Source organism: Portunus trituberculatus, chromosome 23 (genome assembly GCF_017591435.1).
Source record: "Portunus trituberculatus isolate SZX2019 chromosome 23, ASM1759143v1, whole genome shotgun sequence".
NCBI classification, from domain to species: Eukaryota; Metazoa; Arthropoda; class Malacostraca; order Decapoda; family Portunidae; genus Portunus; species Portunus trituberculatus.
In genome coordinates, this window is record NC_059277.1 from 5,270,212 (window position 1) to 5,290,000 (window position 19,789).

At 40.1% G+C, this 19,789-nt stretch overlaps 3 protein-coding genes across 11 annotated transcripts in view; 2 read left to right on the forward strand and 1 right to left on the reverse strand.

Moving 5' to 3' along the window:
- The first annotated feature begins 27 nt into the window (after nucleotides 1–27).
- Nucleotides 28–3,517, forward strand: LOC123507648 (alpha-(1,3)-fucosyltransferase 10-like). Of its 2 annotated transcripts, none has more exons than XM_045260713.1 (2): nucleotides 28–450; nucleotides 1,027–3,517. In XM_045260713.1, exon 2 carries the CDS (start codon nucleotides 1,753–1,755, stop codon nucleotides 3,328–3,330), a length of 1,578 nt encoding a protein of 525 aa, XP_045116648.1. In that variant the 5' UTR covers nucleotides 28–450; nucleotides 1,027–1,752; the 3' UTR covers nucleotides 3,331–3,517. The 2 variants fall into 2 exon arrangements, with proteins under 2 accessions (XP_045116648.1, XP_045116647.1); XM_045260712.1 differs by having other exon boundaries at nucleotides 28–361.
- A 355-nt stretch (nucleotides 3,518–3,872) lies between these two features.
- LOC123507651 (mitochondrial chaperone BCS1-like) lies at nucleotides 3,873–11,591 on the reverse strand. Of its 4 annotated transcripts, none has more exons than XM_045260720.1 (10): nucleotides 11,465–11,591; nucleotides 9,144–9,293; nucleotides 8,459–8,670; nucleotides 7,980–8,119; nucleotides 6,562–6,756; nucleotides 6,010–6,179; nucleotides 5,017–5,080; nucleotides 4,756–4,873; nucleotides 4,332–4,470; nucleotides 3,873–4,230 (listed from the first exon to the last, which is right to left on the reverse strand). In XM_045260720.1, the coding sequence occupies exons 2-10, from the start codon at nucleotides 9,252–9,254 to the stop codon at nucleotides 4,105–4,107; spliced, it is 1,275 nt and encodes a 424-aa protein (XP_045116655.1). In that variant the 5' UTR covers nucleotides 9,255–9,293; nucleotides 11,465–11,591; the 3' UTR covers nucleotides 3,873–4,104. The 4 variants fall into 4 exon arrangements, with proteins under 4 accessions (XP_045116655.1, XP_045116652.1, XP_045116651.1 ...); XM_045260717.1 differs by lacking the exon at nucleotides 7,980–8,119 and adding an exon at nucleotides 7,006–7,145 and having other exon boundaries at nucleotides 11,352–11,580; XM_045260716.1 differs by having other exon boundaries at nucleotides 11,352–11,580.
- Nucleotides 11,592–16,691: 5,100 nt separating this feature from the next.
- Nucleotides 16,692–19,789, forward strand: part of LOC123507709 (neurexin-1-like) — a 114,932-nt gene continuing 111,834 nt past the window's right edge. For 2 of the 5 annotated variants that reach the window (XM_045260850.1, XM_045260854.1), the window contains exon 1: nucleotides 16,693–17,560. In XM_045260850.1, the coding sequence (XP_045116785.1) occupies nucleotides 16,967–17,560 (594 nt within the window). In that variant the 5' untranslated portion in view covers nucleotides 16,693–16,966. Of the gene's footprint in view, nucleotides 17,561–19,789 lie in introns of all 5 variants that reach the window. The other 3 variants (XM_045260853.1, XM_045260852.1, XM_045260851.1) reach the window with 3 other exon arrangements.

Genomic DNA, 19,789 nt, shown 5'->3' on the forward strand with positions numbered 1-19,789 from the left:
AGTTGGTTACTCCGATGTAAACAAAACAACCAAATTTGATTTTCTTAAAAGTTAGTATAGCGAACAAAGACAATTTAAATATGAAACATAAACTATAACTTCTTGCACTAAGAAAAATATAACATTTTATTTTGTTCATTTGTAAAATCAAGCAAGAAAATAAATGTCATCGAGTGTGTGTGTCAGAGTGGAGTACCCTGCACCGCTGCCAACGGCCCGACACACTGCCTGACACTCCCACTGTCCCACACCTCACGGCTCACGCTCCCACACGTTGCTTCGCACTCTCCAAACACTGCATCACACTCCCATTACCTCCCTCACGCTCTCACTTCCCCACGCTGCTGAGGCTAACACCAAGGTACATATATACCGATCTTTCGTGACAGATTGTGACGGGCCTTGTTCCGGGCAGATGGGAAGAAGAGTGTATGGTCGACGTGTTACAAGGTGGCTGGGGACAAGAGAGGAAGGGGAATGTATGGCGAAACAAGGAAGGGAAATGTGTGGTGTTTAATGTGTAAAGTTGCAGCTTTAACAATCTTATGCCTTCTGCAGCAGATGTATAAACACGAGACTATTGAGGGTGTGCTTCCAGCTGAACGTTGTGAACCAGTGCTTGTTCATTTATTTGTATGTGAATGCATTCCTCTTCTCTCTCCAACCCTCATAACATAACATAGCATAGCATGTGTTCCTTTGCTATATATAAATAATGTGTGTAATTTATTGTGCTGCTGAAACAAAAAGAATCACGATGAAACCAGATGGTTCTTTGCAAGTAACAAATTAGACCTCTTGCTGCTGCACTGGTGGTGGTGCTGCTGCATTGTTGTTGTTGTTGCTGCTGCTGGTAGTGTTGCAAAAGGTGTGGCTTAATATAAATCAGGACTTCTGGCCAGTCATATTTAGCTATTAGAATCCTTTGAGTTGATATATTGGTCTATGTAAGAGTAAGTGTAAGAAGGCTGCTTCATCAAGTAGGGAGCCATCTGTACTAATGCATATTTTCTGTGTTATTTGCAGAGATAACTTGTGTGAGGCACCAAGGCACACCAGAAATGCACACAGTGACTGATTACTTTTTGTGAAGTTTGATTGTTTTGAGCCGGACAGACATTGCACTCCTACTGGCACTCCATCCCAGCAGATAGTTCATAATGACACCAATCATGTGAAGGTGGTCTGCCTTTTTATAACCAAAAAAGGAGAAATATTTGTACATTTATATGAATGACTAGAATCATAGTGTGGCCATGACAGAACTTGTGTTTGGTGTGAAGAGTTGTGCCAGTGGCTACCTCCAGCACTACAGCCTCCTGTCCTTGACTAACAAGTCCTGACGGAGACTTGTGGGCTGTAATCCTGCCAGAAAGCACTTCAGCCTGCAACTCAACTGTACAAGGGACCAAATAAAACCCAACGCTTAATGGTGCACAGAACCACCATGCCAACATTAATCATAAGGAAATAGCTGTTTGTGAAACTCCCAAATGAGTTACCAGATCTGTAGAAATATTTTCTCTCAGTTTGTAATTATTCCTTGAAAATTATGTAACCTTCCAGAGGCTTATACTCTACTCAGCTCTACTCTACTCTATTGAAAGTGAAATTGCTTAATGCTATTCTGTCTTAGCTTGATTTGTACATGTGTTTAACATATGTACTGAAAGATCACTTATAAATATAAAGCTTGCATACATCATTCAAAGAGTTGACTTACAATAGAGTATATTGAGTATATTCTCTAAAATGAAACAAAATTATCTTGCTTTATGCATGATTTGTACTATAATACATGTCTTTTTAATGAATGCCTCTGAAGGAAGACAAAAACAACATGAAGAACACTTGGAAGAATTCTACAAGATTCAAACAAACTTGGATGAGTATGAAGACTTCATAGAGGAAGATGATGAAGACTGCCGTGAGGACAAGCAGTTGCCAGTCATTCTGTGGTGGACTCCCTTCACTGGTGTTCATGGGCTGCCCCGCTATTGCACCCTGGGGAACTGCTGCCTCACTCAGGACCGCAGTCTGATCAATCAACCCAATGTTAAAGTGGTCCTCTTCTATGGCACTGATTTTGACCCCACTGACCTTCCACTGCCCCGAAAGAAGGACATTTGGTGGGGACTTTTACATGAGGAGTCTCCTAAAAACAGGCCAATATTGAATCATTCTCCCGTTGTGGAGTTGTTTAATATTACTGGGACTTTTAAATGGGGGAGTGACTTCCCTCTTAGTCTACAGTTTCTTCCTTCCCTTGACTCTCTCACCTCTAAGAAAGAATATGTACCTACTAAGAAGAAAAATGAGTTTCTAGAAGGCCATTTGGGTTCAGAAAAAAGTGAAAAATTGCAAAATGTTAAATCAAAAGAAAAAAAGGCATCATTAAATGGTAATGATGCTCAGTTCCTAAAAGGTTCAGCTAGCACAAAAAACAAAGGATCTTTAGATGACAAAATAGAGAAATCTTTTGGAAGAATTGCTCCGCTTGTCTATATTCACTCAGACTGTGACACTCCATCAGAACGTGACAGATATGTGATGGAACTCTCTAGGTACATCAATATAGACTCCTTAGGGGACTGTCTTAACTCAAAATCACTACCACCTCACATTGCAGATGCTTCTCACTTTAATCATCCAGATTTTTGGCACATACTGGCTAGGTACAAATTCACACTGTCAATTGAAAACTATGGATGTGATGATTACATTACTGAAAAGTTTTGGCGTCCATTAATGGTAGGATCTGTTCCAGTGTATTGGGGATCACAAAGTATAGAAGATTGGGCTCCAAATGACAGATCACTCATTAAAATATCAGACTTTGCATCTCCTAAGGACCTGGCAGATTATCTCCACCTCTTACTGAGGAATGACTCTTTGTATGAAGCTCACCTGACACACAAGAATAAGGGAGAAATAACAAATTCAAAGCTGATTGCTGCAATGAATGAACGTCAATGGGGTCTTGATGATTTGGAGAAGGGTAGTTTTATAGATCATTATGAGTGTTTTGTCTGTGATGAGATATATCGCAGCCACCCTCACTTGACTAGCAGGACAAGTTATGAGACAAAGATTGCTGATGCAAGGCACTACAGCTGTCCCGAACCAAAAACAGTGTTGACAAACAGCATTAATGAAAAAAGTTATTGGTTAGAAGAATATGAAAAGTCTAAAACTGAAGCCGAGACTTTGAGTAATCTCTTAAAGTATAACAAGCCGTTTTCTCAAGATGAATTTTATACCAGAGTATTTAAAGGTTTGAGGACCAAGGGATTCTTTCGTAGATTTCCCCCCAAACACGATGAGCTCTGATCCTCTCTTACAAGGAAGAGGTATCAGAAAGTAGCCTGAATATATTTCAGAATAAAAATGGCATGTCTGTCTATGTTTATATGTGTGCATCTATCTTTTTACCTATATACCCATATATTTCTAGATTGGTCTCTATTTATGTACAATAATGAATGTTGCTACAATATATAATAAATACTAAAGAAGTCATTTGTTTAAGTTTTTCCAAGACAAGAATGTCCCAAAGAGGTGTGGAAGTTGCAGCACCTGTTGTCATCTAGTTACCCTTTGGGATGTTTAGGATATAATGCATGCACCAACATTAGTCATGAGCAAGGAGCTTAATATCAGAACATAGGAGTGTAGCAGGGTGAACTATTTAACTTGCAGTATACTAGCAGGGTGAACTATTTAACTTGCAGTATACCTGGCTGTTGGCTCTTGCTGTAGCAAAGTAGACATACATTCATCCCTCCAGCATTTATCACCCAGTACTTGTTTAGTGATGGCTTTTTGCCTCTACTACATAATCATTCCCATACTGTGTATCAAAAAGCTTGATACTGCAGCAATAAGTTTATCCATATTAGAGCATTACATATCAAACCTAATCAACATATGTATCTTTAAATACTGGCTGTCTTGTTAAATATGGAAGTGTATTACACACAGTATTACAAATAAGGATGCTCCACCTATCTGCACCCATATGTATATTAGGATAACTCCAAACACAGTATATTAACAGTATATATACAGTATATTTAACATTCATTTTAATTTACTATAAAGTTTTTAAATTAAATCACCAAGTTTCAGAGTTGAAGCATTGTGAAGTGCTCCCATGGGATCCTCTTTATGCTGCATGAAGTGTCCTTGTACAGTAGCAGCACTTACAGGTACCATTAGGTTTTGTATTGCCTGTCAGGAAAGTGTCCATTAAAGGGTGTGTTCTTTAACATGAGTGGCTATGGAATCAGGTAGAGAACAGCAAGATGCAAAAGTAAAGAGGATGTACTGACCTCTGAGAAGGAGAATGCATTGTCAACAGGGACTTCAGGGTAGAACCTCCGGTACATTGTCACCAGCTGGTGTGGCGTGCAGTGCCCAATGTACTCCTTCCGATCCACACGGCCAGGCCGGATCAAGGCTGCATCAAGTCTGTGTAACACAAGTTTAATTTGTTTAATGTTTTTACTTATAACACTGGTAATAATTCCTATGTTTAAATTCAATGTATGTACTATAGGGAACAATCTAGCCTTGTATTTCAAATGCATGATAAAGAATATAAAAATTTTGTGAACTACTTTGAGAGTATAGAAAAGTTAAGTCCTCAGGTAAAATGAAAGAAAAACACAATTTTGTGTTTTCATCATTCAGACTTAAACTAGATTACATTTTTCTCAACAGTACAACTTTCACCTCTTATATTTAGTGTCATACCTTTCAGGATAATTGGTTGTCATGAACACTATCCTTGCTTCTGAAGAGGCAACCCCATCAAGACAGTTCAACAGACCACTGAAGGTCAGTCTGTTTAACCCAGAATACGCTGCCTTCACTGTCAAAATGAAAAATAAAAAAATTTAATCTAGTGACAGATGATACCTTAGAAAGAAAGGAAAAAACATTAAAAATATATAAATAAGAGAAAAGAAGGAAAAGATAACCAAAATATGAGCAACTCTTCACATGTACACCTACCTTCTGCAGTTTCCTCTCTATTTGTGAACGCTGAATCGACATCTTCCAACAGGATTATAGTGTTCTGTTGGGTGAAATATAAGCTTCTGTTCACTTAGGTCCCAAAAAAGTCAATATATGCACATCCTTGCAAATCTATTTACTCGCATCTTAGAAATAGCATTATATTGTGCAGACTAATTGTTTTTTATTTCTTCCCTTATAATATTCGAAGACTATTGGTAAGATGCATGACAATTACATCCACAGACACTTAGGGACAGGCAGGGGCACATTTGCCATGCACTGTCCCATTTGACAATATTTCTTATTACTATTGTTATGGTGCTTGAAATTATTATATGATTATTTATTTATTATTTATTTTTTAGATAATGTGTGTGTTTTGTGTTTGTGTTGTGTTGTGTTGTGTGTTGGAGCTTTCTCACTAAAAAAGCTCTTTCTGTGTGTTGTGTTGTGTGTGTTGTGTCGTATTTGTGTTGTGTATTGTAGAATTCTAGTCTAAGGGCGGCACGGAACAACAACTACAAGATGACAGCCCGACACATAACACATCTGAGACTCACTTTCTCTCTCTGCTCTCAGGAACAATGGTGCATCACAGTCTTACAGACAGATTTATCTAGTATCTTTTTTTTTTTTTTTTTTTTTATTATTTATACCGTGTGGACTTTTCACGGGAATTTGTGGGCTAAATGGGATACTTTTTAGGTACCTCCTATCTCAAAGCCCACCCGCTAGGAAATTGTTGCCCCAAGTGAGGAAGCCCAACCTATACTCGGACCGTGGACAGGATTCGAACCCGTGCGCTTGGAGACCTCTCGGACCTCAAAGCACGCATGGTTCCACTGTACCACAGCAGCTAGTATCATAAAATAATCTTTTTACCAACCACACACCACAGTATACTTTACATGGCAGAGTGACACAAGTATTGCCTATCTCACCTCAATAATTGTCTTCACTATGCTGAGAGTAAAAATGGTTCCTTACCTCAGGAGCTAGTGCCAGCAGGTGATTTAGTCTATCATCAGTAAGTCCTCTTTCACTGAGATTAAGGACACAGATGCCCAGCTGCAGCTTCCCCGCCAGTGCCGTGATGAAGGAGCTCTTGCCACACCCAGGCGGGCCGTGCAGTAAGTACCCTCGCCTGTAAGGGATTCCTGGAACAAACGAGGCAGACTGATTTTTTCCTCATTTGTTTATTTTCTTATGTAAAAAAGGTATTAGATAATGACAATAAAAAATGGAGAAAAAAAATCCCAGCAGCATGAAAGGTAATGGCAATAAGCAGATATTGGTACAACACATTAGCAAGATTATTACATAGTTGTTACTGTAAAGCATCTCTGTTCTAACAAGTAATATTGCAAGAACCTTCATGTTGTTATCAAATTTTCACATAGCTACTATTGAGATTCAACATTTTAATTTTTGGCAAGCATTATTAACAAGGATTGATAGTGTGTCATGAAAAATAATCTATAAACCATGAATGAATATATTTTCTTCCCTATTCCATTCCCATAACTAGACATGTCTTACCTCTGTTGGAATACCACTCAGGGTTATTCATGAAATCTTGCACATCTGTAAGTATCCGCTCTGCAATTCCTTCATCCAGAACTACAGAGTCAAGTGGTCTGGGCTTGCGAGGATTGCCAAACTGCCGCCACTCAGAGCCATACGCTGTGTACATGATGGTCTTCCCTTCATTTTGTTTCACTGCCAAGTCACGAGCTGTAATGAGAGAATTCACACACATTACTGAAAACTTAAGCATAACAAAGAAATGTACATGAATCTTTGTTATGTAAGAAGAGCACCAGTCAAGGCCAACAAAGAGTGAAACAGAAGTCCAGAGTGAATGAATATATATATATATATAATACTACTAATGCAACTTTTTACACAAGTTGCATTGTGAATTTCAGGGTGAATTTCAGGGTACAGCTGCACCTTGGAAACCAGAGGCAATGCAACACTAACCCTCGGCTAAAATATCAAGGAAAAGATCCTTATTCTTGCCAAAGGAAGTGAGTTTGACATTTTCGAAGGGAACACCCATATGAAGGTCTAAAGTTTGCTGTGATCTTGTCCGTTCTATTCGTATCCATGTTCCCTTATACCTGAAAAGATTGTTATGTCTCAGTGCAGGATGATTTTTTCTTTGCCTTACTCTATTGTGTATGTGTATGTAAACTTGCAAATGATACCCTAATTTCTTGGCAAAACAAATACAGTACTGCTGAAAAATTGTAAGTGATGAAAATTAATCTTATTCTTCATGAAAGTACAAAATTTCATGAGATACTGAAATTTCTGATTATTTACAAGAAGCTCTCAAGTGACTACCTCTGGCAAAAACCTAAAGTTCACTGTGTATTCAGGGATAAAGTCTAATGTAATGAAATATGACTTTCGGCCACATACATATAGATTTCAATGGAGAAAAAACAAAAACAGTACCTAGCTCAATCCTATATATCACATAACTAAACAATATAAACTGTCTTTATTGAAATCATCCAAAAGCCACTTAAAGGAAGGCTAAGAGAAAGATGATACAACAATGATAAATTAAATGAGCTTAGTACAACTGACTCTAACAACCTGTACCCTCCTACACTCTTACGTTATCACACTTCATCAGTTCTGTATTATTTCCAGGCTGACTCTGCATGCCATTTCACACTATATCTCTCTCTGAGTGAAACTTGAGTAGCCTCCAAAATATATATTCAAGTCAAAGCAGGTGGAATCCTACTAATGGCCATGAGGACATCCATAACCACATTACTTGACATCTTTGTCAATACACAAAATAGAAATTCTCATATATGTACTTCATATATCATGTTCTTTATATGAACATGTAATAATAGAAGTGTTAGTCAAGTGCTGAAGCCTGTGGGCAATAACAGTACAGTATACATTTATTGGAACACTGCACAAGTACACACCTTCACAAATTATACGATGGAAGAGTTGCTTCTGCTTGCCAAAGGCAGTGAATGTGACAGTCTCCCAAGGTGTGCCATGCTGCAGGTCCAGCGTGTGCTGCTCACGAGTACGCTCCACCTTCAGCCAGGTGCCCCCATACCTGCACCACCATCATACCCATTAGCCTCAAAGCTTACACTCTAACAAAATTATGCATTCTTTCAAGGTGATCCCTAAGATATACACTTTAAAGTCTTGAATTAACTGCAGTGCAGTATAGCTAACAGATATCCTAAGTCCTCAACAGAAGCAGCAGCACCACATCCTCACCAATTGTACAGCAGAAGGAAAACAAGAGGGTGTCCTTGGTTTACAATTACTTTCAGACAAAGCTCAATGAGAAAAAAAAAAGAGGCAAATCAAAGCAACCATGGAAACAAATATCAAACAATTCAGTAGTAAACAACACATGACAAGACCTACACATCCACACACTCACCAGAAGAAATGTTCACCAACGCTGGGAATAAAGTCATGGTGTGTCGTGATCTTGCCAGTCTCTATTTGCTTGAATTTTGTCTCCACACTGAGATGCTGTGTCTTCTTGGCCCCCTTGTGGGTGATCCACTGCAGCAGCCACTGGTAGGACTTGTCTCGACACGGCACCTCCAGTGTTGTCATGTAGTGCCGGCGGAACAGAATCATGCCCATCTGCCAGCAGGGAAAAAGGACTTATATACCAAACACTTAACAGTAATGTGCAACAAATGCCATAAATAAATGTAACATAGCTATATAATTACTGAAAACAGTGACAAAAAGCCATTCATAGCATCTAATAGGATGTATCTAGATGACCTAAATGTAAATGTAATAAGACCACACAGAAGAGCAAAGCAATATGAAGAGCACAAGATTTGAATGAATATAGATAAAGGAAAGGATAACCATACAATGGTATTAAGACTGCAAGTAAAGAATAAAAAAGAATTCTACTTTCTATATGGTTGCTCTGAGATGAAGTCCACAAGTTAAGTAACATCTGACAATGAGCAATGATGTGACTTATTTTGAAGGTAGTCATCAGATGTTTGCTGAGAGGGACAGGAGAAGGCAGTAGTCAGGCCCTTTGTCTGAGAGCAATAAGGTCTTATTACATGCAAACACTGAACACCTGTACCCACCATGTACCCTTTCCTCATCACTGCTGCCCCTGCACCCACACCGAACAGACCAAACCCAGCACTGAAGTACGGGTTGTCTGTCAGGGAGGTTACAAAGTCCTGGATTGGCATGGTGGTGATGCTGCTGTGCCTTCCTTTACATTATTATTTCTGAAAAGAATAATAATAAAATACATATATAAAAAACATCACAAGGTATCATTTTCATCTCATGTAATTCAAGACTGACATATGCTGGGGTTTCAAATAAAAAATAGAACATATATACAGCTGTCGCTCATCTTACACCTTGCTATTTGCAGTAATTCTGAGCAAAACCTGGAGATCAATAATGACACAAGAATTACACACACATCCTATCATAGCTGGGGTCCGTTAAGACATTATTTTGATCCGTGATCCTATCAAGCCAACACAACTCTAGGCAGTGAGTACTCTTTCGCTTGTTACATAATACAGCTTTTTCCGTGAGTGCCCCACAGAAATAAATAAATTAAGTTATAAAACTTACAAAACAATGCCTGACAAGCTAAACAAGAAAAAGATAAAATCAATTACAGGAAAATAAAACAAAGCCATATACAATCATACATACCTGGAAAACACATGAAAACCAAAATGTCCCATCCTGATAAAAAAAAAAAAAAAAAATCCAAAATCATAGTACAAAACCATTAAAAGTCATCACACACAATCACACAGAGGCAGGAAACCAACAAAAGAAAATATACTAGTTCCCTCTTCCTTCAAACTGCCCCACACGCCCCTCCAGCACAGTAGTTTCAAGGATGGGCGCCTATCCACCTGCCTACCACCATACATCCGTGGCATCATGGGAATGAATACAGGGAATGGCACTGTCCCTGAGAAACCGTCCCGTGCGCTCGCCTCGATTCCCGGCTCCCACTTCACAGCTCCTCCACCCAGCTGATATGACATCACATATATGAAGCCACCCTATTGGTCAGAGAGAGAGAGAGAGAGAGAGAGAGAGAGAGAGAGAGAGAGAGAGAGAGAGAGAGAGAGAGAGAGAGAGAGAGAGAGAGAGAATACAGTAACGAATAAGGCAGCGTTTCTCAATCTTTTTACCCTTGCATAACCCTTAGAATACATGACATGTCTCAAGGAACCCCTACGCAAAAAAAAAATGACATACCATATATTTATCATTTTATGTGACGTCAAATCAGCTGGGTGGAGAAGCTGCGAAGGGGAAGCCGGGAATCGAGGCGAGCGCGGGACGGTTTCTCGGGGACAGTGCCCAGGGAACTTCAAGAGAAAACTGGACATAACACATCATGGCCACATCCCCATACCAGTGTGTCAGTGTGAGCTGCCCCACCATCACCAGTCACTGTCCCCGAGAAGCCATCCCACGCGCTCGCCTCGATTCCAGGCTCCCACTTCGCAGCTCTTCCACCCAGCTGATTTGACGTCACATATATGAAGCCATGCTATTGGTCAGTGAGAGAGAGAGAGAGAGAGAGAGAGAGAGAGAGAGAGAGAGAGAGAGAGAGAGAGAGAGAGAGAGAGAGAGAGAGAGAGAATATATGAAAACGAATAAGGAGAGAGAATATGAAAACGAATAAGGAGAGAGAATATGAAAACGAATAAGGAGAGTGAGAATATGAAAACGAATAAGGAGTGAGAGAGAGAGAGAGAGAGAGAGAGAGAGAGAGAGAGAGAGAGAGAGAGAGAGAGAGAGAGAGAGAGAATGATAACGAATGAGGAGAGAATATGAAAACGAATAAGGAGAGAGAGAGAGAGAGAGAGAGAGAGAGAGAGAGAGAGAGAGAGAGAGAGAGAGAGAGAGAGAGAGAGAGAGAGAGAGAGAGAGAGAGAGAATATGGCAATGAATAAGGCCGCGTTTCTCAACCTTTTTACCCTTGCGTAACCCTTCAAATACATCACATGTCTCAAGGAACCCCTGCGCAAAAACAAATTTATATACCATATATTTCTCATTTAATGTGCCGTCAAATCCGCTGGGTGGAGGAGCTGCGGAGGGGGAGCCGGAAATCGTGGCGAGCGCGCGGGACGGCTTCTCGGGGATAGTGCCCATCATCAACCCCTAGCACCACAGTGGGCAGCTGCAGTGCCTCAAGATTTGACTTAAGGGCGGTCTTACCTCAAGAGACAGCGGGAAAGGATAACTACACCTCTAAGAAGCTTTAAAGTTCAAATAGCGTCGACCACACGCTGCCTCACCTTAGTACTTGTTCCAGGCCGGGCGAGTTCACTTAGCTGCCACAAGTTCTGAAGCTTATATCTTAATCAAAGGCATATCACTTAATATTCAGTACATTTGTGGGGCGCCTAACCTCCTTTTCTCTCGCCAAGATATGAACTTTTGTTATTGTTGTGTAAACTTGAGGCAGCAGTTCACATAACCCGGAGGTACGATCAGTAGAAGGTTGAGCCGAGTTGAGCTGTTCAGTTTGTTTTCAACACGGTGCTCCTTCATGTGTCACTCTTCATGAATCCTTTTCCCTTTCCCCTTTTCTTATAAAAGAAAAAAAAATACGATATTTAGATATTATCATTATTCATGTAAACAGAGTCTTGATGCTACAGATATTTAAGGAGAATAAAGTGCAATTTAATAGGTAAAATACCCTAACCTCCTTTCTTCCTGTCAACTTTTATGTTCTTTTTTCCATTTACATGTCTCATGCTTACATGATGCCTACATGCTCCTATATACATCGTGTTTACCGAAACAACTAAAATATATTGCCCCGTTGAAAAGACATGCCCAAAAAATCTCGTAGAGTCCTTGAAAAAAATTGGGTTGACCGCAAAGATAGTTAACATAGTGCGAAGTATGTATGTGGATACAAGGGCAAGATGCAGACCAGGAGATGTAGTGACAGACTGGGTGAAGAGTGAGAGAGGAGTTAGGCAGGGTTGCTATTGTCACCAACCCTTTTTAGTTTATAGCTACACAGAAGAACTGGCTGCCAGAATTAAAAGAATGAATGCAGGAGCAAGGGAATGTGGGGAATGATAAGATATGTGTGCTCTTGTATGCAGATGACATTGTAATTATGAGTGAATCAGCAGATGAGTTTTAAAGCTTGTTGAATGCTGTAGATGGGTATGGGAGAGACTTTGGGGTAAGTTTTAGCAGTGAAAAGAGCAAGATAATGATTGTGAACAGGTCAGAGGATGAAAGAGAGTCAGTGTGGAGATTGGGAGAGAATGAAGTGCGACAAATTGATGAATACAAGTATCTGGGGATGTGGACGAGTTCAAATGGCTGTATGAAGGCAAAGAATCAAAAGATAAGCATGGTAAACCAGTGGGTAGGTCAACTAGGAAGTGCAGCAAGGATGAAAACAAGTAAATATGATATGCTGCGAGAAGTTTGGAAGAGCGAAGCTGTTCCAAGCGTTATGTATGGTATGGATGTGACTGTGTGGAATGAAAATTAACTAGAGAAGTTAGAAGTAGGACAGAATAGAGTAGCAAGAATGGCACTGAATGCACCAAGGTATGCAGCGATAGAAGCTCTGAGGGGAGACATGGGCTGGAGTACTTTAAGAGAGAGACATGTAAAGGCAGCGTTGAGGTACAAGGCTAGATTAGAGAGAATGGACGATGAAAGACTAGTGAGAAAGGTGTTTCTATGGAATGTTAAGAGTAGCAGGTGGGGGAAGAAGTGTGTCAAGATGGCGTTGTAAAAAGTGGCTTAGAAACTAGTTGGGCTTTTCGGTGGGTTGAGGGGAGGCATGTTGAGAGTGACTGGAGCATGGTTATTAGAAATGGGAAAGGCAGTTCCGCTGTCTACAATTCTATTAACGCTTTTCTCAGGGCAGAAATGATATAGCCTCCCTTGCATCCCCTACTCGTAAACACGTAAATCATTAAACTCAAAGACTCACAGTAAGTTACCGAATCTGATTTGGCCTTTTCAGAAAGCCATTCCGTATGTACCTATTTATTATATTGCACCATATACGCTGAATATAAATAAATACACCTACGCTCATAAGTAACAAATATTGGCAAGAGGGTGGGTTTGTAGCAGTGTGCCCTCAAAATATTCTCTTATATTCTCTATTTTTTAGGATACACTTTACTATTTTGTGGCAAGCAACATTTAATTTCAGCTTCCTCAGATCCTTCGATGGAACAAGACACTCATTTGATGTACAGTGAGTGTTATATATGTATATATATATATATATATATATATATATATATATATATATATATATATATATATATATATATATATATATATATATATATATATATATATATATATATATATATATATATATATATATATATTCTGAAATTGAAAAGGAGTGTCACAGAGATAAGGAGAAAGGGATGCTTTAAAAGCAGCGACAGAGATTGAGTTGGCAGAAACAATTATTTAATGTGTTGGGCCCGGGAGAGCTGCCACCAAGAGTTCCTTGAAGAGAATTACCTCTCATGCTGAGAAAACCTCCTGCGTATTTCTAACTCAGGTATCCATGGCGTGTGCAACTTTTGTACTAGCTGATGACCTCTTGTGGTTGATGTAAAGTCAGGTAGTCACTAATGGTGTACTAGCTAACATGTCTTGGCGGAGAATAGCACAAGAACTACGAAATACCTGACGATACTTTACTTACCATATCGTGTCGTAAAAGTTTAGTCGACTTTAGACCGAGTATAACTGGAAAGCCTTCTGTCTCTGAGAATAACTTAGATGTTCAAACTATTCCTCGAAAATTGTTAGTCCAACGTCTCTGAACCGACTCAATCAGCAAAGCTACCTAGGATTCCACACAGATCAAGAATTAATCCTCGAGTATAGGCTCCACTAAGTTAATATTCCATCAAAGGTAGATTGATCAGATTTCAATTATGCTATTCAAAGTTTCAAAAGATTAATCCCTTAATTTCATCTGTTTGTGAGAAATATGATAAGGAATACTACGTACTAAGGGATATTATCTCCATCTGTTTGTTAATTCCGCGCTAAAACATAGCAGAGATATTAGAGGGCGTTTAATTATTTTCTGCGAGTTATTGATGCTTAGAAAAGGTTACCAGAATATGCCGAGTCTACTGAATCTGTTGCTACATTTAAACGCCACCTAAAACACGGTGTTAGGTCAGATTCTGTATGATTTCAATTAGTCAACTAATTTCTTTAGCTGCCGTCCTTGTGATCGCGTTCCTGGTTGAATTGTTGTCTTAGGTATCTTTAATAGTCCTTTTGGTGTCGTCTGTCAGTCATCAGCCGAGTTGACAATACTATTGTCATAAATCTTGAGTTTTAATGGTACTTAATCTTACACTCCATCTTAGTGATGTCACATTAGCCTACCAATTGTGAAAGCTACATCATGAACATCTCTTTGAAGTGGTGGTTTGAGGCATCACCTATTTCTAGGTGGAGGAAACCTATCTGGCTAAGAAATCTAGCTAAGAAAATTGTTAGTCCAACGCCACGTGCACCCAGTTCAGGTGTTCTCCAGATGTTCATCCATAACATGAAAGAATAAGAATCAGCGGGTGCTTCGCTGGGGTTTCCTTCTCCAGCAATTCAATCTGCAGGTCAAGCACATCAAAGAATGGGCAACCTCATCGCAGATACTCTCTCGTACACACAATTAGGTAAATGTTTACCTCCCTCATCTGCTACAGCGGAGATATCTTTATTATAATATCTAATTATGTAAACATTTTTCCATCATGTTCATGAACCTCGCTGAATCAGTTAAGTATTGTTTTTTCTATCTGGCTGAATGACACACGGTCGTATTACTCTATGAGTTACTGATATTCATGTCTCCCACTTTCCATTCATCACATGATATTATGGACAATGGATTCTTGTGGATCTTTCTATATACGTGCATGGGCGTGTGCGGACATACAGAGACTAGTATTTCTTTATCTCAGATGGAAAGATGCATGCCATGTAAGCTGCAGGTTAGGTTAGGGATTACAATGCAAGAGAAATCGACACGAGCGTTAAGAATGGTGACAAGATGTAAAGAGAGAAGAATCTAAATGGGATGGAAGTGAATAAAAAAGTGTGATTGGAAAAATACTCTTGACAACTTACAAACATCTATGTGATAAAGAGCAGTGACTTTTAGAATACGTACTGAAATTCTTGGCAACAGGTGGTCATGTGTAAGTCAAATGTGAAGATAAGCTTACCCATCGTTTCATTTTCTTTGTGGCTGAGGAGAGTACGAAGATGCATTTTTCTTGGTGGATAGGGTGTGAGGGTTTAAGAGCTTGTGAGAGGAAGTTGATACTGTGTGGGTTGAGTAGTAGAGTTCAGTTTCCAGAGGTCTCGCCACCTGTAGGTGTTCGCTCCTCTAGTTCGCTCCCTGGTGGTTTCGCCCTTGGTAAGAGTGGTTTCCCTACTCGTGATTTTATTCAGAGCAGTACACTTTTAAAAGCAAGTATTATAGTAACATGTAAGATATGTATATATATATATATATATATATATATATATATATATATATATATATATATATATATATATATATATATATATATATATATATATATATATATATATATATATATATATATATATATATATATATATATATATATATATATATATATATATATATATATATATATATATATATATATATATATATATATATATATATATATATATATATATATATATACATTCACCTTTGATATTCACCTGAAAACCACAGAAACACTCCAAAGTGACTTTACCTACAACAAGAAGGTATAGCTAATTAATAGCATCCCGGGTGATTGATATATAATTCACAACCCCGTCCAAAACAATAGCAGCCAGCTGTCTACAACTCTGCCATTCACTTAGTAACTAATAAACCCATGTGTTGCGTCCACTCACTATATCCCTACATGATCATACATCCAGTACCTCTCTCCTTTTGTACTTAGCGCGGTCTGGTCACATGAAGAGGGGCAGATGATAGGTAGGCGCGCGCGCCTACCTATCATCTGCATTTGTTTTCTTTCCGTCCACAATTCCTTGCTTTGCTCTCTTAGCTTTCCTTTCCCAGGCTTTCCTCTCACATCATCTGCTCTCCTTGTCTTTCGTAGTCCGAGATGCGTATGAGCTCGGTCTTTTACATCTTGATTTCACTTTTTTAGCCTATGTAAGGGAATGATAGGTTTAGGTGTGTGCTTTTAGGATCGTGTCACTACCATTCTGTCATAGAGGAACAGGTTCTATTTAGGTGCAAGTGTGGGCAGTTCTTGTGATGTCACGGTATGGACATAACTTTGTTGAGAAAAGGAAATCTTACTGAAATACTGAATGGCTTTGGTGGAGATAGGGTGGTGAGGGTGGAGGTCGGAGGGAGGGAGGCACCGCAGGTGTGGGCGTGGCTAGAGCCGGACATCAGTGGGCGTGTGGACAAAGTGACGTGGAATGACAACTTGTTAAAAAAAAAAAAAAAACTGTAGCGATAGATGCATGACGTCACGAAACCGGAGGTAAGGAATAATGGAGGAGCAGGAGGCGGAGGGCGGGGACAGGGCGGAGGGAGGAGGCCTGCGCGGGAGGCGAGGGGGCGGCGGAAGGCTGCATAGTGCTAGCGCGCCGGACTCGCCCAGGCCAGTGTAGTGAGGGTGTCCGTCCGCTGCGGTGCCGCGTTGCCTCTCCGTCCGCGTTAGAGTGCCAGTGTCACCCTCCTCCCGCCCGCCTTTCCACCGGGCAGTGAGAGAGTCGTAACATCAATTAGGACACATCAACAGCAGCGGCAGCCACAGTAGAAACAGCAGCAGCAGCTCCAGTGGGAGAGGGTCGACAGCAGCAGCAGGTATTCAGGCCTAGTCAGGTGGACGCCATGGGTGCCAGCGGTTGGCTGTGGTGGTGCCTGGCAGTGCCTTTCGCCGCCTATCCCACCCTCGGGTTTCTGATAGAGGGATCCCCCACCTCCTTCGCCCAATTCTCACGTTGGGTGCCCGGCACCAACGGCTCGCTGGAGTTTGAATTTTCGACGCGAGAGCCGGACGGCCTCCTGCTGTACACGGATGACGGCGGCTCCTACGAGTTCTTCGAGCTGAAGCTGGTGGAGGGCGCAGTGCGGCTGCATTACAACACAGGAGGCGGCGCGCGACTACTGACGGCAGGCCGCGGCCTGCACGACGGAGCTTGGCACCGCGTGCGGGTGACTCGCCGCCTTGAACAGACCCACCTCACTGTTGATGACGAGATCGAGACCCGCGTCGTCAAGTCCCTCAACCATGAGTTTGGAAACCCTGACACCAACTCCTTTGTGTACTTGGGAGGCCTCCCGTTACTGCTGACGCGGCAGGTGGGCAACAGACTCACACTTCCTGTGGTCACCCTAGAACCACGCTTCGCCGGCCAGCTGCGGGGCTTAACCTACACTCGCGGGAATGGCCTCGCCCGCTCCCAGAACATGATCGCCAGCCAGGTGAGCCACTCCCTCTATTAATGACCCGCGCCGTCTCCTGGAGGCGGCGGGGTTTTGTTGGTGGTAGTATTGGGTACCTTTTTATCAGGGTGTGGAGAGTCTGTCGAAAGGTAAATTCTCCATAAAGGTCGAGGTAGAAATACTTTCGCAATGATATGTTTGTTTGCAGAGGACGCCGTCAATGGCAGCTACTCACACCTAATCAACCGTGCACTCACGCTCTCTAAGGCTGTAGTTGTGGTTAGATTAGGTCAGGGTTCTTCAAACTTTTTCTCATCGCGACCCAATTTGATTTTGTACACTACCCTTACGACCCAGTATGTTCAATGTATCGTAACTTTTTTTAACCTGATATCAGTTTATGATATATATATATATATATATATATATATATATATATATATATATATATATATATATATATATATATATACAGTATATATGGTTAGGTCACGTCACTTTTCCGCGATCACCTGAAGTAGAAGGCGCCTAGGCATTGTTCCCTCGTGATCCCCATCCCTCACCACCTGTCATGCACACTTGTGTCACCCTCTTGACTATAATAGTTTGGCGATGCTATACTCATCTATGACACGAGTGGTTGGACGCTTCACCTTTAATAATAATGTGTTTATTTTTCCGGTGGTGATCGAGTGAGTGAGTATTATGGGGGTGCGGTGGTGAGGGCGGCAGGGCGGGACTGTCTACGCTGAGATTGAGGACGTGATGAATTGGTGGTGGGATGGAAGGAATCTCTCAGGACACTAGATAAAGAAATATGATGTTGTTAATGCCCTAAGGGGGATGGCATGGAACTGGAGATAAGGGAAGTGAAGGAAGGAAAAAGAGATAAGGAAAAATTCTGACTTTAAAGGTAGTTCAGTTCTATTTTTCGCTTTCTAAGATCCACCAACAAGGGAGGGTGTGTTGCTCTCTTCGCCTCTATGTTATGTGAGGTCACTGCCTGAGAGAGAGAGAGAGAGAGAGAGAGAGAGAGAGAGAGAGAGAGAGAGAGAGAGAGAGAGAGAGATTGAAAACTGTATAGTATTCGTAACTCTTCTTTATCTGTCCTATTGAATATCTGTCTTAATTTGTATGTGCCTCATTCTCATTTCAAGCCTGTCTGTCTTTTTTTTGCTATGAGTACATTAGGTCTTTTCTCTTTACTGACACACTCTTATCATCATCATCATTATCATCATCATCATTATCATCTTCATCATCCTAAACATCATCATTATCACCATCAGTTTCTAAGTCCATCTCTTCTTCCTTCGCAACACTAAAGGTAGGAATGGAGTGGACAGGTAATCACGCACTACTGTGGCCTCATAAGCTCGCTGATTGGCAACAGTTTTATCAGAACTCGAAACTCACCCACTTGTATGAATCTTTATCATTGTTGTTCCTCTTTTTGGATAATTTGTCTTCTCTGACTTTTTTGTGGTTTTTAGATTTGTTAACGACTTTCTGGAATTAATATCATCAGGAAAGGTGAAACACAAACACCAGTAATGAGACGCATTGCCTCCATCAGAGCATCAGTGAGTGAAATGGTGCACCGTTTTCCAAATGCTTTTATCCGAAGTTCGTATTTTTTATGTCTTATCTTTCCATTGACGCTTATCTGTAGTTTAGATGATGGCACATTTGTATCACAGAAGCCAAAGGTGTACTAGAATAGACATCAGAATCATCAACACTGAATAGATAATAATAATAATAATAACAAGAACAATAATAATAATAATAATAATAATAATAATATGATAATAATAATAATAATAATAATAATAAAGATAAAAATAACAATAATGATAACATTACTATAAATAATAATGATGATAATTATGGTCATTACTTATTATTATCATTATTATTATTATTTAGTTATGTATTATTATCACTAATGTTATTATTATTATTATTATTATTATTATTATTATTATTATTATTATTATTATTATTAATTTTATTATCATTATTGTTATTATTATTATAACTAAAGTTGTAGTCGTAGTATTAGTAGTAGCAGCAACAGCAGCAGTAGTAATATTAGTGGTGGTGGTGGTAGTAGTGACAACAATAATAACAGTAATAGTGCTGCAACAGGAATAGTAACAGCAGCAGCAGCAACAGCAGAAGACGTAGCAGCAGTAGTAGTAGTAGTAGTAGTAGTAGTAATAACAGCGATACTGCTGTAACATAAAACGCCCATATATTATTGAC